General features: G+C 39.8%; 6 protein-coding genes across 9 annotated transcripts in view; 5 read left to right on the forward strand and 1 right to left on the reverse strand.

Annotated features, from left to right (window-relative positions):
* The window catches only part of LOC104819416 (uncharacterized Rho GTPase-activating protein At5g61530), a 3,618-nt gene extending 1,139 nt beyond the window's left edge, over nt 1-2,479 (forward strand). Inside the window, exons 4-11 of the mRNA XM_010549478.1 lie at nt 7-89; nt 308-370; nt 452-470; nt 819-917; nt 1,009-1,086; nt 1,256-1,500; nt 1,706-1,862; nt 1,959-2,479. Of these exons, the coding sequence (XP_010547780.1) occupies nt 7-89; nt 308-370; nt 452-470; nt 819-917; nt 1,009-1,086; nt 1,256-1,500; nt 1,706-1,862; nt 1,959-2,104 (890 nt within the window). The 3' untranslated portion in view covers nt 2,105-2,479. The remainder of the gene's footprint in view (nt 1-6; nt 90-307; nt 371-451; nt 471-818; nt 918-1,008; nt 1,087-1,255; nt 1,501-1,705; nt 1,863-1,958) is intronic.
* Nucleotides 2,480-4,168: 1,689 nt separating this feature from the next.
* LOC104820162 (U-box domain-containing protein 52-like) lies at nt 4,169-7,330 on the forward strand. The gene is made up of 8 exons (XM_010550530.1): nt 4,169-4,367; nt 4,459-4,580; nt 4,676-4,988; nt 5,215-5,573; nt 5,655-5,761; nt 5,800-6,193; nt 6,289-7,050; nt 7,148-7,330. The coding sequence occupies exons 1-8, from the start codon at nt 4,169-4,171 to the stop codon at nt 7,328-7,330; spliced, it is 2,439 nt and encodes an 812-aa protein (XP_010548832.1).
* Nucleotides 7,331-8,290: 960 nt separating this feature from the next.
* On the forward strand, nt 8,291-9,653 carry LOC104820163 (transcription factor MYB1R1-like). Its single transcript, XM_010550532.1, has 5 exons — nt 8,291-8,543; nt 8,631-8,845; nt 8,935-8,997; nt 9,095-9,148; nt 9,235-9,653. The coding sequence occupies exons 1-5, from the start codon at nt 8,291-8,293 to the stop codon at nt 9,541-9,543; spliced, it is 894 nt and encodes a 297-aa protein (XP_010548834.1). The 3' UTR covers nt 9,544-9,653.
* On the reverse strand, nt 9,491-13,752 carry LOC104819419. Of its 4 annotated transcripts, none has more exons than XM_010549481.1 (13): nt 13,643-13,752; nt 13,413-13,523; nt 13,208-13,331; nt 12,994-13,127; nt 12,770-12,914; nt 12,223-12,401; nt 11,826-12,066; nt 11,575-11,673; nt 11,247-11,392; nt 11,007-11,114; nt 10,794-10,885; nt 10,126-10,618; nt 9,491-9,578 (listed from the first exon to the last, which is right to left on the reverse strand). In XM_010549481.1, exons 1-12 carry the CDS (start codon nt 13,709-13,711, stop codon nt 10,150-10,152), a joined length of 1,917 nt encoding a protein of 638 aa, XP_010547783.1. In that variant the 5' UTR covers nt 13,712-13,752; the 3' UTR covers nt 9,491-9,578; nt 10,126-10,149. The 4 variants fall into 4 exon arrangements, with proteins under 4 accessions (XP_010547783.1, XP_010547784.1, XP_010547785.1 ...); XM_010549482.1 differs by lacking the exon at nt 9,491-9,578 and adding an exon at nt 9,891-10,039; XM_010549483.1 differs by lacking the exon at nt 9,491-9,578 and having other exon boundaries at nt 9,891-10,618; nt 10,794-10,882.
* A 147-nt stretch (nt 13,753-13,899) lies between these two features.
* On the forward strand, nt 13,900-16,506 carry LOC104819417 (glutamyl-tRNA(Gln) amidotransferase subunit A). The gene is given in 9 exon segments (XM_010549479.2): nt 13,900-14,480; nt 14,567-14,656; nt 14,833-15,057; nt 15,202-15,275; nt 15,353-15,453; nt 15,539-15,643; nt 15,646-15,661; nt 15,756-15,910; nt 16,046-16,506. Coding segments are annotated over 9 exon segments (1,056 nt in total). The 5' UTR covers nt 13,900-14,345; the 3' UTR covers nt 16,201-16,506.
* Nucleotides 16,507-18,611: 2,105 nt separating this feature from the next.
* LOC104819420 (staphylococcal nuclease domain-containing protein 1-like) overlaps nt 18,612-22,181 on the forward strand; it is a 6,628-nt gene continuing 3,058 nt past the window's right edge. Inside the window, exons 1-11 of the mRNA XM_010549485.2 lie at nt 18,612-18,771; nt 19,190-19,364; nt 19,604-19,678; nt 19,767-19,883; nt 19,976-20,083; nt 20,334-20,540; nt 20,654-20,869; nt 20,958-21,065; nt 21,332-21,502; nt 21,622-21,819; nt 21,902-22,165. Of these exons, the coding sequence (XP_010547787.1) occupies nt 19,206-19,364; nt 19,604-19,678; nt 19,767-19,883; nt 19,976-20,083; nt 20,334-20,540; nt 20,654-20,869; nt 20,958-21,065; nt 21,332-21,502; nt 21,622-21,819; nt 21,902-22,165 (1,623 nt within the window). The 5' untranslated portion in view covers nt 18,612-18,771; nt 19,190-19,205. The remainder of the gene's footprint in view (nt 18,772-19,189; nt 19,365-19,603; nt 19,679-19,766; nt 19,884-19,975; nt 20,084-20,333; nt 20,541-20,653; nt 20,870-20,957; nt 21,066-21,331; nt 21,503-21,621; nt 21,820-21,901; nt 22,166-22,181) is intronic.

The raw sequence follows: 22,181 nt of genomic DNA on the forward strand, positions 1-22,181 counted from the left end.
GGCCCCCTGCCACAACCGGCACACTGGTTAGGAAGGGAATAACCGAGACAAAGGAAAAGGTCTCGGTTGGAAAGACCAAAGTGGAGGAGGTATTTATGGTTGATTGTTCGATTTCATCTCACTCAGTAGTAAAGTAAATTGATATATATATATATATTTATTTATAGTGTTATATATATATGGGGTTGATTTTATCTAACTTCATCAACTTTGGTATGTTTTTTTTTTTTTTTTTTTTGGTGTAAAACTTTGGTATGTTAAGAATTCGTGTATGAAATTCTGATGCTATCTATTTTTTTCCCATCAGGTGGCGAAAAAGACTGCACAAAAAAGCAAGACCATTTTAACGGACATAGAAAGGTGGCAAAAGGTATGAAATTCTTATATTGGCTTCCTGCCTTTTGCTTGCGTTGAGTTTAGCTTCTAATTTCTTTTCTTTATGAACCTGCAGGGAGTCGCCAGTTCTGATGGTGAGTTCTTGGTTATCTATGTTATGATCATAAAGTGATGGATTGTCGATAATCTAAGTATCCTGGTTGCAAGTTGATCTGGTCTAGATTTCTTAATTGAGTTATCGAATTTAGATTGCCACTCACGTTTAGAATCGTAATTTGATATTTAAGATTTCGAGTTTGTGCAGCTAGCTAGACTTTTTCTATTGATAAAGTGTGTTTAGTAGACAAGTAGTAGATGTTTTATATATGGATAGTGACATTGGCCAACTGCGTTGAATGGTTACTTGTTTTCTCAGCTCAAATTTTCTGGGAAAAGTTTAGAAACTGAAATAATTTCTCCCGTGTGATCCATTTTCCCGGTAGTTTTCGGAGTCCCAATTGAGATAACCGTTCAGCGACAGGAATCAAGCAGGCCTATTCCATTCATACTGATTAACTGCGCAGATTATCTTGTATCATCAGGTGAGAACATTTTTCTGGAGAACACTGCTGTTAGATTACATGACATCTTGGATAAGACTTCAAAAAAAATTCTGGTGATAATGTGTCTCAGGGTTGAATACAACGAACTTGTTCAAAGCAGAAGGAGATAAAAAGCTGATTCAGCAAATGGTTTCTGCTTACAATCAAGGTAGCGGATTACCAGAAAAAGGGTTTTTTCTTCGTTATATTATTCATTTTCAGTCGGCCGATCCCAAATAAACTTGGGATTAAGGCGATGTCGATTTTGATGTTGATAGCATTCATTTTCAGTCTTTTGGTTCTTGAAGAAAACACATTATGTATAACTTTGCTTGCAGATTCCGATGCCTCTATACCCGAGGGTGTGAGCCCGATTGATGTTGCAGAGCTGATGAAATGCTATCTTGCAAGCCTTCCTGTGCCACTTGCTACCTTTGAGCTTTACAACGAGATTAAAGATGCTCGGTCTAGCGTACATAGAATGAGAACTGCGCTCCAGAAGCTTCCAAATGTAAACTATGTGACACTGGAGTTCATAACCTCGCTCTTGCTTCATGTCAGCCAAAAGTCGCTACTGAACAAGGTATTCGCAGCACGCTTCATATAATGCATCGCATGCACAGAATGTGATCCTAGTTACTCGAAGTGGTGGATTTTGTTCTTTGATAAACTACACTTTCGTGATATTATCGAAATGGATAGGCAAGACAAGATAGAAACTGTGGATTGGATGCTGTGGTCTGATAACCAAGAGGAATCGTTGTCTGTTTTAACGTTTTCCAACGCAGATGGATGCTCATAGCTTAGCCATGGAGATGGCACCGCTGATAATGTGGAGAGATGGAAAGAGGCCGGAGACTTATCGGGAATGCTGGAAGCGCCCATCTAGAAGTCCTAAGAAAAGCAACGATTTTGAAACTGCTTCTGCATGGGACTTGCTCTCAGGTAAAAAAAAAAAAAAGCTAAAAAGATCACCATTGTTGATTTGCCTCATGTCTTTGCGTTTCTCCTTAACCATCTATGGTTTCGGATACGTAACAGAAGAGGGAGAAGAACTAGACGGTGCCTCTTCCATCCCTCTAGACGACAGCTTGCAGATTGATTTAGGTGCAGTGGAGGTTGTCCAGTGCCTCGTAGAGCATCACAACGATATCTTCACCGACGCAGACGAGACTGTATGGAGGTGAATGAATCAGAGATCATAAGTACACTGACCACCAAACCGAATAACAAATGCCCAGATGATATTATGGATTGCATCCCATCAGAAATCCCATTGGGTCAGAAGAAGAAGAAACCATTAGGTTCTGTGAAGACAGAAACACTTATGTGACTCTGCAGCGGATTGAGTAGAGGATTTTTCACTTCTTGTGGTCTCTGTCTGTATATCTTAGAGCTTAGAGTATTAAAGCTGGTCTGTCTGGCCAGAACACATGCTTCTGTTTTATACCAAATTCAGTTGAATCATTGGTTGCTTCTGCTCTGTAGCGTTGAAACATGAACTAAGCCTTTGGAACAGCAATAAACTCAGCTCATAAACTGAATGGGTATTTAAGCTTCAAGCAGTGGATGCTTGCATCGCTCTGGTACGAATCCCTGAGACATCTCCATGGAAGCTGTCTGATTTTTCACTTTGAAAGTCGTTGTGTTTCTTGACGAGAAACGACAGGAAGTCCGTGTCTGGAAATAAGAAACAGCCTCTCGTTCGCGTCTCCCACTTGTAATCCTTAAAAATAAGATGACATATTTTTCCCGCTTAGTTTCAGAATATGTCTAAACTCCGATCGGACATGACACCGTTGACTTATAAAAAGTCAATAATAATGATAATAATAATTTTTGTAAAAATTAGGAACATCCTAAGGAATTTCGCAGGTATATTCTCCACGATTTGATTTTTATTTTGTATCACATTTTTATATTTATAAGAAATATGAAATTGTATGAAGCGTTTAATATATAATAACAATACTATAATCTACACTTTAATAGTCAAATTTTATGGGACGAGAAGACGTGAATAATGAAGACATGTAGCCTACTAATCAAATCTATAAGAATGGTTATTTTATATTTTTTTTAAACCGTTAACCTTCGTGTAATCCAATTTTTTCTATATAAAAATAGCTTTCTTTTTATCAATTTCTAAGTCTAACTCTATTTTTTTTTTAAAAAAAAAAATCGAAACTAATCTGGGTGAAAAATACTCTTTATTGAACTCATTTTTAGTGATATTTCAGACATCATTCAAGTATAAAAAGTCGTTTTATGTGATGAATTTTTTTTTACGATTATTTCATAATTTTTTCACGGTATATTAATTTGTTCTGAAAATTTTGAAAAAAATCGTGTTACCTTAAAAAAAGCTAATCCCAAAAAGATGTCATTACTAGCACGACAAAAAAACAGCAAAAGCAAAAGGATGATAGTAACACAAATTTTACGCCATCCGTATCACTTTTTTCGTGTTTTCTAGTAATACAAAAAACGAAATGGAAGTTAAATGAGCAATAAGTATCTTTGATAAAATTAGATATTATTTAACAGATAGCATTAATTTTAAATATTTAATAATTAGATATGTTAATATTCTTAAAACAATTTTAATAGCATGTGCATAGAAAAAACATTACTTAGTAAACGTTTGTAAGATAAGAATGCCGCATAATAAGAAAAATCTGATATGTAAAATTATATAATTAATTCTCATCCTGATTGACCAAATAGCACATTCTCGAGGGATATACCCATGAAGATTCTTTTACGTTGAATTTAGTAGCAATATAATAATTGTTTATTTTTATTATATTATTTTCAGAAAATTTTAATGTGTAAGCCAATGGAATCTCAAGAAAGGCACAAAATAAATAAATAAATATAATAATGAAAAAGTCGTTTAATATGAGACGGAGAGAGAGAATATGGGAGCTGACTGTTTGTAAGCATAAACGGTTTTGTGGCGGCAACAACGTGCTCACTTGTGCCCTAATCTCTCTCTCTCTCTCTCTCTCTCTCTCTCTCTCTCTCTCTCTCTCTCTAGGCTTCTTCTTCTTCTTATTGTTCTTGTTGGAGTCCCTTGGAGGTTTAATGCTCTCTTCAGTGCATATAACAGAGAGTCCCATGTAATTTCTTTTTTATTTATGTTTTGCGTTGAAGTCCTTTGTCCTGGAAACGGTTCTTTCAGATCACGTTCATGTGCTCTGTCGATCTAAGATTCACGGGTTAACATGCAGTTACCAGTTCAGATGACAATGGAAGATCAGAAGATGGTGGTCAGATCACTGAGCGAACATCTGGGAATGCCATCGAAAGCTGTCGCCATAGCCATCAGCGGGAAGAAGAAAAGCAAGTACATCGTCTTCTGGGCATTGGAGAAGTTCATCCCCGACGGCGTGTCCTCCTTCAAGTTGCTCTACGTTCGCCCTCCCATCCTCACCGTTCCTACCCCGAGTATGTTCAGACACAGATTCATGTTTTTTTTAAGAGAATTTGATCCATTAATTTCTGCTGTTGGGTTTTTTTTTTCCTTTCCAAATTGCAGTGGGGAACGCAATACCGATCTCAGACGTTCGGGACGACGTTGCCTTGGCTTACAAGCAAGAAGTGGAGTGGAACACAAGCGAGATGCTTCGTCCTTACAAGAAGATGTGTGAGCGGAGAAAGGTGAGACGGATCTTTTCTGATACCTTCTTACCTATTTAACTATTAAACATCAAAATGTCTGAAAAAAAAGGCGATGTCGAAATGGAAAAAAAAAGGTTCAAGTAGAGGTTATGGTGTTGGAATCTCAAGATACGGTGGGAGCGATAGCCGAGGAAATGACAAACAGCGGGACGGACAAGCTCGTGATCGGACTGTCGATGCGTGGATTCTTCTCGAGAAAGATCGATATGTCGTTGATGATTGCAGCAGCCACCCCGAGGTTCTGCACTGTCTATGTGGTTTCTAAGGGGAAGTTGGCGTCCGTACGTCCCTCGGATTCCGACACCAATGGAACTATCCGATACGTAGGGACCGAGAGAAGCGGTTCCACCAGTGGCTCCCCCCGCCGCAACACTCGTCGCCTTTCAGGTTTATAAATATATTGCTTCTACAATGCATCCGGATATATAGCGTTAAGACGTCACTCTTCACATTATCCATTCATTTCAACAAGTACATAAACACTCGTCGCCTTTCAGGTTTATAAATATATTGCTTCTACAATGCATCCGGATATATAGCGTTAAGACGTCACTCTTCACATTATCCATTCATTTCAACAAGTACATAACCTTTTCGTTCGGTTGATTTTAAGAAATCCAAGAACTGGCTTCCTTTGCTTCTGATGCGCAATCACGGGTTTCTGCTGTGAACCCGGATCAAGAACAGGAGATGCTTCCGGAGATAAGTAACGTTCTTTTTCCAGTGGAAAACGGCGAAGGAGAGAGCGATGGAAGATTTTCCTTGGAAACGTTTCCAGTGATGAGCTGGTCTTCTAGATGGAGAGAAGCCGAGGAGAGAGGAGAGATCTTGAGTTCAACTGCCAGCAACAATTACGAGCTCGCCAACATTGACTGGGGAACCATTCTTCCCGACAGCTTTTCCAGTGTTTCTCATCAACCTTCGTTCATGTCCGAAGGTCTCCTCAGTGTCCACTCCTTCACTGATAACCAGGTTGTAGTAAGCAATCTCCAACGGGTTCGGGTTTTTCAGTTGGATGATGTATTTTCTGTATCTGAATCCGGATATTCGTAGGTGAATCTGAACTTCGAGATCGAGAAGCTCAACGTTGAGCTGAAACGCATACAGGAGATGTACGCCATGGCTCAAACCGAGACGGTCAATGCGTCTGAAAAGGTTGGGTTTTTCTTTCCGACGTTTCTGTTGCGAAAAACGTCAGTTTTCATCTTACATTTGTTTGGATGCAGCTGGAGGAAAGGGAGCTGAGGAGAAAGGAGGAAGAAGAAGAGAAGGAGAAGGAGAAGGAGGAGGCGGAGAAGGTGAAAGAACAAGTGGTGAGAGAAGCTCTGAAGAGGAGAGAAGCTGAGATCAAAGCAGAGAGAGAGGCCAGAGAGAAGGAGAAGCTCCAGCTCGCTCTCGTCACTCCACCGGTTCAGTACCATCTTTTCACGTGGGACGAGATCGTGGCAGCCACTTCTAACTTCTCGGAGGAGCTCCAGATCGGGAAAGGAGCTTATGGAACAGTCTTCAAATGCAATCTTCATCACACGATGGCCGCTGTCAAAGTCCTTCACGCCGGTGAATCTCAGCTCTCTAAGCAGTTCGATCAGGAGGTAATGATTAACAAAACCCATCATTAGTTTATCATCAATCTGATGATTCCAGTTTCCAGATTAATGGGTTTATCCCTCTCTCTCTCTTGTTGCAGCTCGAGATCCTGAGCAAAATCCGACACCCTCACCTCGTCCTCCTCCTAGGAGCGTGTCCAGAGCGAGGTTGCCTTGTCTATGAGTACATGGAGAATGGAAGCTTAGAGGACCGGTTAATGCTCGTCAATGGCACACCACCCATCCCCTGGTTCGACCGTTTCAGAGTCGCATGGGAGGTTGCATCAGGGCTCGTCTTCCTCCACAAGTCCAGGCCCAAACCCATCATCCACCGTGACCTCAAACCCGCAAACATCTTACTCGATCACAACTTCGTCAGCAAACTCGGCGACGTCGGCCTCTCCACCATGGTCAACCAAGACGACCCTTCTTCCAAACTCACCGTTTACAAGGACACCAGCCCGGTCGGAACCCTCTGTTACATCGATCCAGAATACCAGCGAAGTGGGATCATATCTCCAAAATCCGACGTCTACTCTCTCGGAGTTGTGATCCTGCAGCTGATGACCGCAAAACCAGCGATTGCGGTTACCCATTTAGTGGAAGAGGCGATCGGAGATGATGCTCAGTTCATGGAAGTGTTGGACGCAAAAGCGGGTGAGTGGCCAATCAACGAGACGCGTGAGCTGGCTGCGTTGGCCCTGTGGTGTACGGAGCTGAGAAGGAGAGACAGACCCGATCTTAAGGATCAGATACTTCCGACATTGGAACGGCTGAGGAAATTCGCAGATAAGGCGGCTCAGAGTTCTCTCTTGAAGGCTATGACCAGACCTCCGAGTCACTTCATATGCCCACTCCTCATGGTCAGAGCGACCTAACCCTACCGATCAGTTTCTTGCGCATCAAGAAACGCCGTTTCCTTCAGTCTCTGATCGGTTATTTTTCGATTTTTGGCCTCAGGATGTGATGAAGGAACCATGTGTTGCAGCAGACGGGTACACATACGATCGGCAGGCGATAGAGGAGTGGCTTCGAGACCACGATGCATCGCCAGTGACGAAACTTCCATTGCCCAGCAAGAACCTTCTTCCAAACTACACGCTTCACGCCGCAATCGTGGAATGGAAATCGCAGAAAAAATAACTATTAAACATACCTACACACATGTATAACACCTAACCCTTCTTCCAAGGCTTTTTAAGGTTCATGCACTGACAAATCCGAGGTCGGCTTTTGATCTGTTCTTTCTTGACGATGTGGATTCTTCTGCGTTGCCTTATTGCAGGATATAAGCCCGTTTAAAAAAAAAAAGACGGCATCTTTATGTGTGTTTCTGATTCAGGTGCTGCTTAGTTTCAATCTGTATAAACTAAGATCTTCTTGTCTGTTTGATTTCCTTGTTTGGATTCATGAAGAGTTTTATGTTTCTTGTGTCTGTCTCATCCCATAATCGAATATTACCACAAAGAACACGCGAATTTACGATATATATATAGACCTATCTTTCCATGACTCGTAGTTCTTCAACTTAGAGAATTTAATGTAATTTTCTGTTACGGAATCCGAGAAATCCACTAAATCCAGATTCCTTAACATCTTGTCTTTACTTTAATGGGTGCTAATAAAAAAAATCATTAACTGGTATCTATAATTTTTTTTTTTTGTTGATTTTTAGTAATGATGTTTTCACTTATCTTAATACGAATGATCAAAATGACATATTACGAAAAATGATGCGCAATACACGAATTTAAAACCTCACCTAAATACCCGGAAAAAAATCCAGGGAAGGTTAAGCTGGAGATAATCTAACGGCTGAGAATCTTAGCCAGCAGAACGATCTAAATTCTGAACCGTTGAATCCGATATTCGGCTGGATATTCCTTGTCATCGCTTATGGGAAAGACTTTCGGAAAAAAAGAAAAGAAAGACAAATAAGGTAAAATCACAAAACTATCTTTAGGAACGTGTTTTACGAGTTCAACATTAAAGGAAATTCACCAAAACCAGCTCATGCACCTTCATACTCTCTCTCTCTCTATATATATATATATATATGTGTGTGTGTAAGAGAGATTCTCTTCTTCGACATTGAAGAGTGAGATGGTGAAGACGTGTTCGCCGTGTGATAACGCAAGGACAATCCTTAACGGCGTGAACAAACCATGCGTTAAACTGTTCGGCGTTAACATATCGGCTCCGGAGCCGGAAGGATTAACGGCGTTAAGGAAGAGTCTCAGTCTGGGAAACCTTCGGTCTCTGGACGTTAGCGCCGCCGCAGCAGAAGATCCCGGGTATCTCTCCGACGGCCTGGTTGGTTCTAAGAAGGGCAAATCCGCACGTGAAAAGAAAAAGGGTAATCACGAAATTATCAGCATCTGTCTGTATCTATGAACTGTCTGTGAATGTGCCCTTAGGGTTTTGAATTGCGGGTGGCCAACAGGAAAGCCGTGGACGGAGGAGGAGCACCGGACGTTCTTAGCCGGTCTGAAGTTGCTCGGAAAAGGAGACTGGAGAGGCATTTCGAAGAAATTCGTGGTGACGAGGACTCCGACTCAGGTCGCAAGCCATGCCCAGAAGTATTTTCTCCGGCAGAACGCCGGCGACAAGAGGAAACGCCGAGCCAGCCTATTCGACATCCCCCTTACCTTCAACTCGGTATAGTTTTCTTGCCCCACAAGAAACCACTTTTACAGGAGAACATGTTCGTTGAGTTTGGGTTTCGGTGTTTTTGTTCTGTTGAACAGGAAGACAGCAACCCTGAAAGAGCATCGGCAGTTGCACTTGAAGCACCGAAGACTCTTCCTGAGGTAGAAGCTTCTTGTTCAAGAAACCACAAAAGTCCAACAGATTTCTCAGGAGTTTGTTTCTTATATATGACTTTGGGTTTGTTGTTCGTTTCTACAGGCTAGTTCCTCATCTTCCGCTAAACCAACAACCTTACAGAGAGAACCGGTTCGGGTTAGTAACAATGCCAATGTTTCTCATGTTAACTTTGGTCTATATGTGTGATAGGAATGTTGTAATTGCGTGGTTTGCCAAAACAGGGTCGTGCACAGTTCGAGATCTTGAATCCGTTTCAGAATCCACGTATGGGGTACCGACCAATCTACCGAACCATACAGAGCCACTACCCTGCACCATCTCTAATATTCCCACAAATGTTTCATTACGCGAGAGCTCGGCCGGTTCATCCCTCCGGTATACCGGCACCGAGGCATATACCGACCGGTATGCCTCTATCTCTGGTGGACCCTTTAACTGAAAAAGACAGCTTAGAACTTCAGATCAGGCCGCCCCGTCCTCCAATGTCTCCCAGAGCGTCTCAAGCTCTCGGCGCCATTCATGTGAAGTGAAACCAGACACTGTTTCACTTGATAAGTTTTGTTACCTGTGCACAAATGAGAGTTGAAAGTTGTAGTAGGTCCTCTGTTTCTCCATCACAAATAAACAAGAGCTTCTTTTATTTTTGGAGTTTCGGTTCATTAATTTAGTTTCGAACCGGTCCGAACTGAAACTGAACCAGACCAGACTGAATAATATTTGACCCCAATTTGGTACAATTTTGGTAGAACCGAATAAATCATTCCTGAACCGAATCCGAAAAATACCAAATCGATCAAATATTTACTGAACCAGAATCTGAATTATCCACCCTTTGTACATGTGAATATCAAATTTCGGTTCTTGTTTGGTAATCATATAATAAAACCCTTCCCAACCGAACCAATAATAAAATCAAACTAAACCGAGTAACATTTACTTCTAGTTTGATACAATTTCTATAGAACCAAATGAATCGTTCTTAAATCAAACTCGATAAAATACCAAATAGAAACCCAAAACGTCCACCTGCAGGGGATTATGCAAAATAATACTGAACTAAACCGGATATAACTGGATGCAAACTGGTACAAGCATCGCAAGAATTTATTTACCTGATTCCTTGAAAAGCAACAAACTCAGTGATGCTTACGTTTCGGCCTCTGGAAGTTGGGTTTCATAAGCTGGCTTGAAGAGACAAGCTGTTCAGTAGCAGAAGCAGATGGTGCACGACTTGTCATAGGAGGCACCACCAAAGGTTTCTTATTTGGTGACCCATTCTTTCCTCTCATCATCTGCTTTGGCGCTTCCAATCTCTCCAATATTCTCCAAGTTTTCGTGTCAATTTGTTTGTTCAGTTTGGGTGTAGAGGAAGGCGGGGAATATTTTCTGGGAACTTCAGTGACAATCAACTGTTCCCATTCTTTGGTAATAGAAGCTGTTGTTTTGTCTTCTTCTTCCTCCTCAGATATCTGCTCGGGCTTATTGGTGTCTTCTTCAATGCATATAATTGTCTCTGGAAACCGTCGTATAGCTTCTTGTAGAGAATTCGATACTGTTGAGTTTGCTTCATATGTTACTTCCTTCGGTTTTGGAGATACTACTGACCTGCAGAAACAAAGACAAAGGATAGAGGGATGTGTTGCGTTAGAGTTTATGCATGTGTAAGAACACGGAGAAAAATAAATGGACAAAAACTCTCTCAGAAACAGAGAGAACAACAATCTTTTGCATAGGATGCTACGGAAACTAATTTAAGAAGAGAAGAGACGATAATACTTGCTTGAATTGAAGACTTGACTTCACTCTAAGATTCATGTTTTCATGGAACCCTCTCTTGTGCATCAGAGGATCATAGTCTGATGATTCTATCTGCTAGAACACATATAAGACTGTGAAGTACTATTAATACAGGAGGAACTCCAATTGTACATTATTACTTGTGTATTTAGCAGTTTTTCACATATATAACCAACAACTCAAAATTGAAATAGACCTCTAACAAAGAGTTCTTCACAGAGGCCTCAATTTCTCTAGGAACTGAGGATTCGACAAACCGAGTGATGCTGGAAATAGGCGAGACTTCTTCTGATCCAGCCAATCTCTGCGAACATTCAATCAGTAAAATTATCAAAATAAAATACACATGATCATGCCATAGAGAGAGAGAGAGAGACTGATGTTCAGAAGGCCACTGTTATTAGATTAGGCAAGGTGGGAAGTCTTGAAATTTTACCCTCAGAAGCATTGGACCATTTTCTGATGGTTGAAGAATGTAATAGCAATGAAATTCTGTTACCCTCATGGTTTCCATGTTACAGTTTGAAGTACAAACCAAGCCTTGGTCCATTGAATATAATGCAAAACAAAGTCCCTGAAAAACTGAGAAGTTTAACTGCTCAGATGATTACGAGGGGGGAAGCTATTAAAAAGACTAGATAAGACAATGCAATCCGACTTATAATCGCGACACGAAAAGATATACATATGAAGATAAAAAAGGATCAGCGTGATATGCATACATGTCATGCAATGAGAATTTTTTGAGGAAACAATTTGCATACTATGAGTGTTCAAATCTGACTGATCAGTTTCTTCTGAAGCAGCTTCCATTTCGTGACAAGCTGAAGGACTTACAATGAAAGGTGTCCCCATTATTAGACCTGTGCAATGAAGCATGACAGCCAAAATAAATAAAGGTGATAACATATTTGAAGCAAGTTTTTTAGATTGAGAAAAAAAATCAAGTGACAAGGAGGACAAACAATCTAGAACATAGCTTGTTCAAGCCAGAATCACAGTTTCTAATGCCCACCTTCGCAAAGAGAACTTAAGTTAGTTCTCTCTATGACGTTGAAATCTATTGGTGAAGAAATTGGATGAGGTTTCTGGAAGCTCTGGACTGAAGACATAAACAGAACAGTCCTGTCACCAACTTTCTCAGAATTTTCGATCACATCAAGCTTTTCCAGATCATGATCCGTGATGGGACATGAAAGCAACTCTGTTTTGTTTGCCACTGCATCATCTAATGGCATGCCTTGGCACTGGCATGTCTAAAAGCAACAGACAAAACAAAACGGATAAGAGTAGTGTAACCCTCGAAGTGTCCTACTGTTCTAGTACATCAATTATCCGATTCTGCTATATATATGCAGAACTAAGTAGAAGATCTTTGGGAATGAAAAGATTTAATTGGCGTGGCTCATTACCAGACAGGGGCTAAATCCATCAATGATCTTATTCACAGCTGCAGTGAAATTGCAGAAGATCTTGTTCACTGACCCAACAAGGTTATGTTTGAAGATAAATTGAGCCTGCAGTGCCTCTCCCATCTCATCCTTTAAATCCTGCAGCCATCGCTTCACGAGCCCATGAAGTGCTTTTGCATCTGCAAGGATAATGGGATGGTTCAAGAATTTAGGGGCTATTTCTGTTTTCCCCCGTTCGAGGTTCTGAAACTATATTCAGATAACAAATTCAAACAATCAATCTAGCCTGGAAATCTAATGACTATAATTGTTCTCAGGTAATATTTAAAACGAAGCCGTTCAAGAAAATCAGTCGAATCTCAGAAGAACTTTTTTTCTCGACTATGCATATAATTTTCAGATTCAGATCATATCTGATTCCGAAACACCAAAGAAAAATGCTGGGCAATTTACCTTGCTACAACTAGGTTCAGAGAAAGGAGGCAAATGTTCATACGTCAAGTGCCTAGAAAAAGTATGCAGTAATAGCCAAATATTTGGCACACACCAGGGATAGAGGTTTGAAGCGAACAATTGTCGAGATCTGATATGCATCTAAGGAAATTGTTCGTCCTCTCTTGCACATAACTCAGGTGGCTTGCTTTCTGCTCAAGCAGCAGAAACTCAACTGATACACATTTATCTGCTGCAGCCTGGTGCAAAACAACTTAGAAGTGTGAAGATAAGCGAACGCGCAGCAGAGAATCTGCCTGATTGTGATATTTCGCTCACCATTAGAGTGCTTTTCGCTTCAGGATTGATATTTTCAGGAAAGCACGAACTCAGCACGATAATTTTCCTCATCGTGTCTTTGTCTCCCCAAGAATACAATGCTTGATCAGACAGAACACTTGAAAGCTCAAGATCTATGAACAATAACATGAATTAATCATCGGAAAAATAATCATCCAAACATCTTGGGAGAGCGGTACTTGTAGAGAGAGACCATTGCAAGAGATGGCTCCAGATTCGTTGATTTCAGGGACAACTGCATCTACAGGCAAGCTGCTAACGGCAAGGTGAAAATCGCGAAGATCAAAGTTCTGGCTGGGACTGTAAGCGATCTTCAACTGCCACAGCAATTGCAACATCTAAGAAACCGAAAAAAACCAAAGAAAATGTAAGGAAAAAAACAAGGAAAAGATACCTACCTGATCGTTGCCTGAAATCCAATCCTTCAGGACATAGCACAAACCGATCCGATCACTAACACAACCTTCCGGAGAAGAAATAGAGTATAGATTGCCGAGCTGAAGAAACGACTGTGAAATTCGAAGGAAAAAAAATCAAATCATTCGATCAACACGCAGATCGACCAATCTTCGAACAAAATCTTCTACCGATAATGAAAACAAGGAGAGAGAGAGAGAGAGAGAGAGACCTGCTTAAGGTGTTCAAGCGTATGAGGAGAGATATTTCGCAGATCCAAGACGAAGCATAGAAGAACCATCTTCCTCTGTGGTGCGCGCGAAATGGAAATTGGAAGGGTGATTTATAATTGTTTCATTTCAGTCCCTGTAGTTTTTAAATGTAGGAAGACCATGGCCTTGAAATCTGATACAAGCCCAGTCTCATTTAATTTAAGAATTAACGGAGTCGGTATTCTCTGTCTTCGCAAAAGTCGATAGAGTCAACTCCAGAGATTGTACCATAGTTTTCTACCCTTGCGATTTTTCTCGTCCGTCGTCTCCGAGCCGATGGTGGTTCCATGCTTGGGCACGTGTCCTCACGCGCGGCCTCGTAATGGACATGTGTCATTCGTCCTCGTGCTCCTGCTCTTCTCTCCTCCTCTCTTGCCTCCTTTTTAGGTTTACAAACTGCGGGATGTGAGGACGCAGATCGCGCTGAAAAGAAGCTTCTCCCTTGTTCTTCGCTTCATCTAGACCCAATCTGTCTATCGGAATGGTAATAATCTTCTCGATTCCTTTACATACATACATACATATATATAGGCGTCTTGGTGTACATGTTCATCCACAGAGGCGTTGAAGGCAAATATGAAATTAAGCCATTAGGAATATGGATTGAAGGGTGCGTATGTGTTTGTATATATATTGACGGAGAGACAGAGAGAGAGGATTAAAATGCTTAGTGGCGGAACGAGAACAGTAGATACTAACTGTTGCCTCCAGGTGAGACATTGTAAGAAACTCTGGAAATTGTTCGACCTCAAAATCGGTGTTCCATCCCGTAAGACTAGAACCATGCCGAGGTAAATCGTTGTAAATGCACCGATGAAAAGATCATGAGTAGTATGTTTCCCTGAGATTCATGTGTTATTATATAATGTTCATGATCAGGACAGTAACTATACTAATCTGAACTTCCGGAGAGGATTACGTGTCTGAAGAGCACGTTCAAGTTGCTTGATGCTGGATTCTTCAGTGAAACTAAGGTGATCTTAACTCTCTATGTACCTAAATCGATATGATCCAAAATTGTTGGTCTAATTCTGATTCTTAAGTGATTTGGTTTGAATTGGTACGTAGAAGGTTGTCTTATATATGTTATATTCGGAGACATAGCAGCTTAGATAAATGTTTTTGCTTTATTGCGGTTTTTGGGATTTAGATTCTGGAGATTGCCAAGGGGGCGAGAGAATTCAATGTTCCTATTTTTAGAGCCAACAGAAAATTAGTCGCTACCAAGAATGGTGGGTTGGAGAATCCATCCCCGTTGGTGTTCGATCCCTCTTGGAACGGAGAAGGTCCTCAAGCACAAACCAAGAAATTCAAATACCCTTCTGTAACTGGTGTACAAAGGCCTGAAAATGAAGAAGATATTGCTTTCATGAGCGTAAGCCATGTTCCTGTAGTTACATTTCACCGACATGTTCTTTTTCTTCTGGCGGGTTTTCTCTTTCTATGGACCCGGATCGATAATTGGAGTGCCTTGTCTGAACTTTGAGTTTGTTTCTTCTGATGATCATCGATATGTCAGGTTCTTCAACTTGGCGAACTGATAAAGACGAAGCAAGTGACTTCCCAGGAGCTTGTTAGGATATATTTGAAACGGTACAAATGTTTGATCTAATGGGTTTTCCCTGCAGAATTTAAGTGTACTGATGAGGTAACGGGGAATCTTGACACAGGTACAATCCTGTTCTTGAAGCGGTAGTCACTTGTACTGAAGATTTAGCTTACAAACAGGCTAAGGAAGCTGATGAGTTGCTTGCTCGAGGAATTTATCTGGGTATCCACTGATCTAAGAGTATGTGAGAAATTGGTGCTGTAGCTATAGCTGTTCCTAAATTCTGTGTTATGTTTTCGTGTAATAGGACCACTTCACGGGATCCCATATGGATTGAAGGATATAATCTCGGTGCCTGGATACAAAACAACATGGGGTTCGACTTCTTTCAAGGATCAAGTGCTTGATATCGAGCATGGGTTTACAAGAGGTCCTGAAAGTTACCGTGACCATCGTGTGTAAAAGAATTGCTCTATCCGAACCAAAACGAGCTCATGTTTGCATCTTCGCCTTTTTTTTGTCAGGTTAAAATCTGCAGGAGTTGTTCTAGTAGCGAAGCTTGTCACTGGTTCGTTGGCCTATGATGACATCAGGTTCGGTGGGCGGACTAGAAACCCGTGGAATATCGAGGAATTCTCTACCGGCTCGTCAGCTGGACCTGCTGCTTCCACATCGGCTGGTTAGTTTCCCTTTCGCCAAGTAGAGGATTTCCATCGTTTTTTTCCTTTTCGTTTTACATGATGGTAGATGAATTCTGAAAACGAAAACGCTTGGATAGTTTTTCTGTGGACTTAGCTGAAGGAAACTGGTTCAGGAATGGTCCCGTTTTCAATTGGCTCGGAAACAGTAGGCTCGATGACGTATCCTACAGGCCGGTGCGGCGTAACGGCATTGCGTCCGACATTCGGTACCGTCGGTAGAACTGGAGTCATGAGCATATCCGTGAGTCTGGTAAAAAAGCCATCGTGAAATAAATTAACAAGAAAAAGAAATTTTCTCCTAAGATAACTCCTGCCGATAACTCTCGGACATGAAGTGATGGGAGAAATAATATATATTTCTAATAATATGAAGTATTGTTCATCTTTTCAACCCATGGCTAACCTTCTGCCTCAGTTAGAGTGTTCCGCTATTATGAAAATTGAAATGTTGACACGCAGTTTATCACTTGCCAACCCCTTGTTATAATTATTTACGCGCAAAGCACCTTTATAATCATATGATTTATTGTACACATTGCAGTCTAATTTATTGGTCGTGGTGGATTCTCCTCTTCTTTTGGTATTTTAATAGTGTAAAACGTGTTGGTCACGTACTTGAATTCTTTAATATCGGAACATGAAAAAAAAATAATGGGGAAAATCTTTTATTTTCGTTGGGAAGACGTCCATTAAAAAATGAACAGTACAACGATATTCGTCTCTGTTGTTTGTAATTTTGAAAGCTTTTATGTTGCAGTTTGGCAATTTTGTTCAACCAAATTCAATTAAAAGTTAGATTATTAATTTTAAAAAAACTATACAAAACATATTTATATATATATAATAAAAAATAGAATAAAGAATTACAAATCTAAATAAATCTTAAATATTTTATAAAGAATTACAAATTTAATCTTTTTAAAATCCAAATTATAAAAATATAAATTTTTTATAAAAACATCTACAAAATACCATACTTTTTATTAAATTATTATATCATAATGTAAATAATAATAATTTTACTATAATAATATGTTAATACTGATATATTATTATTATTAAATTATATATATGATTTTAAATGATAAACTAAGAAAATATAATTAACGAATAATTTTAATTTTATATATAATTGATATATAATTATCTACAAATATAAAAAAATTATATTTCTAAAAATACAAGAAAGTTGTTATATTTATTAGTTCACCAATTAATCATATAAATTATATTATATAAATATAGTTATGATATTAAATTATTATTGTTATAAATATATTTTTATATTGAATTTATTAAAAGTTTTATGTTTTATTTGAATTTTTTATGTTTGAAGTTTTAAACGGATGTTTATAATAGTTAAGGGTTTTTTAGATATTGTTTAAAAAACAGAAAGTTTATTTAGAGTTGCGAATAATTGAAATATTATGGATTTTTTTGAATGAAAAGTTGAGGGTTTGTATGGAGTTTTCTATTATAAAAGAATATACATATATATATATATATGTCGAGGTTTATGTAGACAAAAAAGTACAAGACGAGGAAAGTACATGATGATGCTGGTGGAATCACGGAGTGTCGCCTACGATTCTGCCACCGTCAGAATCTAACGGCCTTCTGTTTCCTTCCTTTCACGGAGAGACGCCTAGATACGCATCCCAACATATACATATATATATATATATATATATATATATATATATATATATAGCGTGAAATAGAGTATCTGCCGCCCCAAAATATTTGCATTTATGCCCCATTTCACAGTTCTTTTCTGAAATTCAACCGTGTACTTTTATAATTCACAGATAGACCCCTGCTCCAATTGATGACTTTATACCATCGGTCATTTTATATTTGCTGTTGATTAATTCTGAACCAATTGAAATTCTGTAAAAACCATATATATATATATATACATGTGAATATTTAGAATATATTTATGAATATTGAAAAATTCTGGGCATTACAAATTTCTTTAACTAAAACAGACTGTAATATTTGAATTTATGATTCAAATCAAAATCGAAGATATTTATAAATCTTGAATATTATTACGGTATACGTGTAGACTTTCATGGATTACGTTAACCATATATGTCATTTTAGATCAAAAATTATAAAAATAAGGTGAACGAATGATCTAGAATTATATAATTTTAATCAGAAAAACTATCTCAAGATCTACAAATTACCACTCGATACAACGAAGTAAATGCACTTATATAATATATATATATATATATATATGTGTAATATTTTTTTAAAATGCACAGAATATTTAAGAATCTTATATAAAAGGAAAAAAAACGAAATGAATTAGGTCGAGCACGTTGAAAACAGTCTCTGCTTGAGGACCACATCTATTAGCATTTGGTTATTCCATAAAAATATCAGATCTCATTTTCCTTAGAAGTTTGCTAATTACTACGGTGATTTAGTTACAAGGAGGACCGTTCCGCAAAATCAGATAATTATAGGGTTTATTTGAGATTATTAGTTTTTAACTCAAAAGTGAAACAATGCTGACGTGGCGATTACAAAACAACCTATATTTCCGCAAAACAATATCTACTCTTAATGGCAAATCGTGTAATTCCTATGAACTCCAGGGGCATATTCACGTAGGCTGATATCTCCCTCCCTCCTGTTTTATATTTTGTCCATCTCCGGGCTCTGTGCTGCATCTCGAGATTCGCCGTATCCTTCTCAATCCCACAGCTTGTCTCCTCTGACCCTTTTTTTTGTTAAGTCTCAGATTGAATCAGAGAGAAAACGAGTGATTTTGTTTTCTTATTTTTGTTCTTGTTCCAGATCCAGATATTCCCGTATAGTCAAGGTATGTTCATCGGAATCGTCGAAGATTTCTCGTAGATCTATCCCTTAGTTGATCCTAATCTGATCTCGATTTCACGTATTTCGATCGTGGGTTGAAGTTGCTTGTGCTGGTTCGTTGGAAACGTCATTTTGATTAGCTCGATCGAACTCTACGGTGCAGATCGAGGCAAATGCAGTTTTCGTGTTTCTTCAAGGACCAATCATGCTACCTTTTTTCGCGATTGCATGTTGTTTTTCGGTGATTCTTGTGATAATTTGATAATTTGATTGCAATAAGCGTACCGATCTGTGAAGTGATCCGACCAGGCAAAAACTGAATTCTGATGAAATGGGTACCAATGCACCATGTGGAAAAGCAAGGAAACTTGAAAATTTTGTGAATGCGGTAATCTCACTTTCCTTTGGTATCTCTGGTGTAGGTTTTAGCCAGTCAACATGGCGTCGGCTGCAGGGCCTGAGAACAAGTGGCTCAGGGGGAGAGTGAAGGCTGTGACTTCTGGGGACTGCTTGGTGATTACGGCTTTGAGCCACAGCAAGCCCGGTCCTCCACCGGAAAAGACCATCACTCTGTCTTCTCTCATGTCACCGAAGCTCGTAAGCTTTAATCGAGCCATTCTTCTTCTAAACTTATCAAGTTAGGGAAATTCCCTTTCGAGGTCCTGCGAGCAAACAATATGAATGTTCAGCTAGCGATTGCAAAGCCAGTTTGTATTCACAAACGACCTTGGTTGTCTGCTTTGGACAAATCTTTTATCATGTCTAAAACCTTTTAAGCAGCTTTCATAGTTTATGCCAGAATGAGCTTCCTATCGTTTGACTTTTTCTTTCTCCAGGCTCGCAGGGGAGGCCTAGATGAACCTTTTGCATGGGAAAGCAGGGAGTTTCTCAGGACACTTTGCATAGGAAAGGTGCCAAGTCAAAAACTTTACACTACCGATCCTGTTGGCTATATGGTTGACGCTTTTTCCTTATCTGGGCAACATGTTTCGTGAGCAGGAGGTTGTATTCAAAGTGGATTACAAAGTGGAGGCCATTGCTGGCAGAGAGTTTGGCTCTGTTTTCCTTGGCAATGAAAATGTTGCTATGCTTGTTGTTGCTGCTGGATGGGCAAAGGTTAAAACGCTGTCTATTTCACTAGATCGTGAAATCTGAGTTTTGGTGGTCACAACACTATTTTCTGATTTGGTCAACGAACGCATTGACAGGTCAGGGAGCCAGGCCAGCAAAATCAGGATAAGGTCAGTCCTTACATTGCAGAATTGCTGCGTCTTGAAGAGCAGGCCAAGCAAGAAGGGCTTGGTCGCTGGAGCAAGGTTGTGTGCCCTCTCTTATTCTTCTAGTTTCCATTAGTTGAACCATAAATTTATTTATCCTTATTCGCTACAAACTTGTCAGGTGTTTTAGTTAGTAAACCATTGGATTAATCTTTTTTGGTTATAGAAGAAATTTAAGTGTTCATCTCACATAAATTCACTTTATGATTGTAACATCTTGTGCTGGTTTTGACTTACAATATGATGGATTATTCTGTATGCTTTTCTGATGGATTCTATGTCATTACAGGTTCCAGGTGCCGCTGAGGCATCTATCAGAAATCTTCCTCCTTCTGCCATTGGGGATTCTGGTAACTTTGATGCCATGGGACTTTTAGCTGCAAACAAAGGCAAGCCCATGGAGGGTATTGTCGAGCAAGTCCGTGACGGCAGTACTGTTCGGGTCTATCTTCTTCCAGACTTTCGGTTTGTGCAAGTATTTGTTGCGGGAGTTCAGGTACAAAATAAAATGGTTCTTCCCTGTTTTTGCTGTCAGAGGTTGATAGTTCAATGTTTTTCACATGCAACTTCTGAAATGGAATGTTGCCTTTGATTTTGCTCTTCGAATAGGCTCCATCAGTGGGAAGGAGACCTGCAGCTGATAGTTTTATTGAGACAGATGTTACCTCATCTGAGCCAAATGGAGATGTTTCTACAGAACCACATGCTCCTCTAACATCAGCTCAGAGACTTGCTGCCTCTTCAGCATCATCTGGCGAGTCTTCTCCTGATCCATTTTCAATGGAAGCTAAGTACTTTACTGAGCTTCGTGTTCTGAGTAGAAATGTAAGGAGATTTCACAACCAACTGGGCTCTGTTTTGGTATTTCACAATTATATGACAACCATGACATGAAGGTGAGGGGATTTTGCAGGTCCGCATTGTTTTGGAAGGTGTTGATAAGTTCAGCAATCTGATTGGATCAGTTCATTACTCTGATGGGGAAACAGTGAAGGACTTGGGATTGGAGCTCGTTGAGAATGTATGTGCTGATGCCCTGCTGGGCTTTTGTTTTACACATGAATGCTAACAAATTGAACTATTTTTTGGCTGTGACAACTATTTGTATTCAATGTTTCTCACTGTTTCACTGTTGTTACTTAAAGAGTGATCTGGCTGACACATTGTAATAGTTCACAGTTATGTCAGTAGCTTTTTCTATAGCATGTTTTGGGCATGAATGGTGAATGCGATACTTGTCTGTTTAGAACGAAAGGAGTGATGTTGATTGATATTCATGTTGCACAGGGTCTTGCTAAGTATGTTGAATGGAGTGCTAACATGATGGAAGATGAAGCCAAGAGGAAACTCAAAGCTGCAGAGCTTCAAGCCAAGAAAACCCGGTTGAGAATGTGGACAAACTATGTTCCTCCAGCCACAAACTCAAAAGCGATTCATGACCAGAACTTTACGGGAAAGGTAATACCTCAAGTCTAGGTGGGGACTTTAGGAAAGATCCTTTCTTCTTCTATGGCTTTAGTGTTCTTTTTTTAACATGTCTTTAGTTTTGTATCTTACTAGCTGTTAACTTTCTTCAGGTAGTGGAAGTTGTAAGTGGGGACTGTGTTATCGTTGCCGATGATTCTATTCCATACGGGAGCCCATTGGCAGAAAGACGAGTCAATCTTTCGAGTATCAGGTGTCCCAAAATGGGTAATCCGCGAAGAGATGAAAAACCAGCCCCTTACGCTCGGGAAGCTAGGGAATTTTTGAGACAACGGCTCATTGGCAGACAAGTAATTCTTCTTTCTTTGATATCAATTCTTTAGTTTATGCTAAATCTCAGCAATGCATAATATGAAATTTGTCCCACCCCAGGTTGTTGTTCAGATGGAATACTCAAGGAAGGTCGGCCCAGCAGATGGTCCTACTACTTCTGGGGCTGGTGATTCCAGAGTCATGGATTTTGGCTCGGTGTTCCTTGCCTCTCCCTCCAAGGGTGATTCTGATGAAACTCCATCGCCTGCTGCAGCTACTGCCGGCGGCCAGCAGCCGGGAACGAATATCGCAGAGCTTATTGTTGCCCGTGGTTTTGCAACTGTGGTTAGGCATCGGGATTTTGAGGAAAGATCGAACTACTACGACGCTGTCGACAGTT

This window comes from Tarenaya hassleriana, unplaced genomic scaffold, assembly GCF_000463585.1.
Source record: "Tarenaya hassleriana unplaced genomic scaffold, ASM46358v1 Cleome3, whole genome shotgun sequence".
In the NCBI taxonomy this organism is placed as follows: Eukaryota; Viridiplantae; Streptophyta; class Magnoliopsida; order Brassicales; family Cleomaceae; genus Tarenaya; species Tarenaya hassleriana.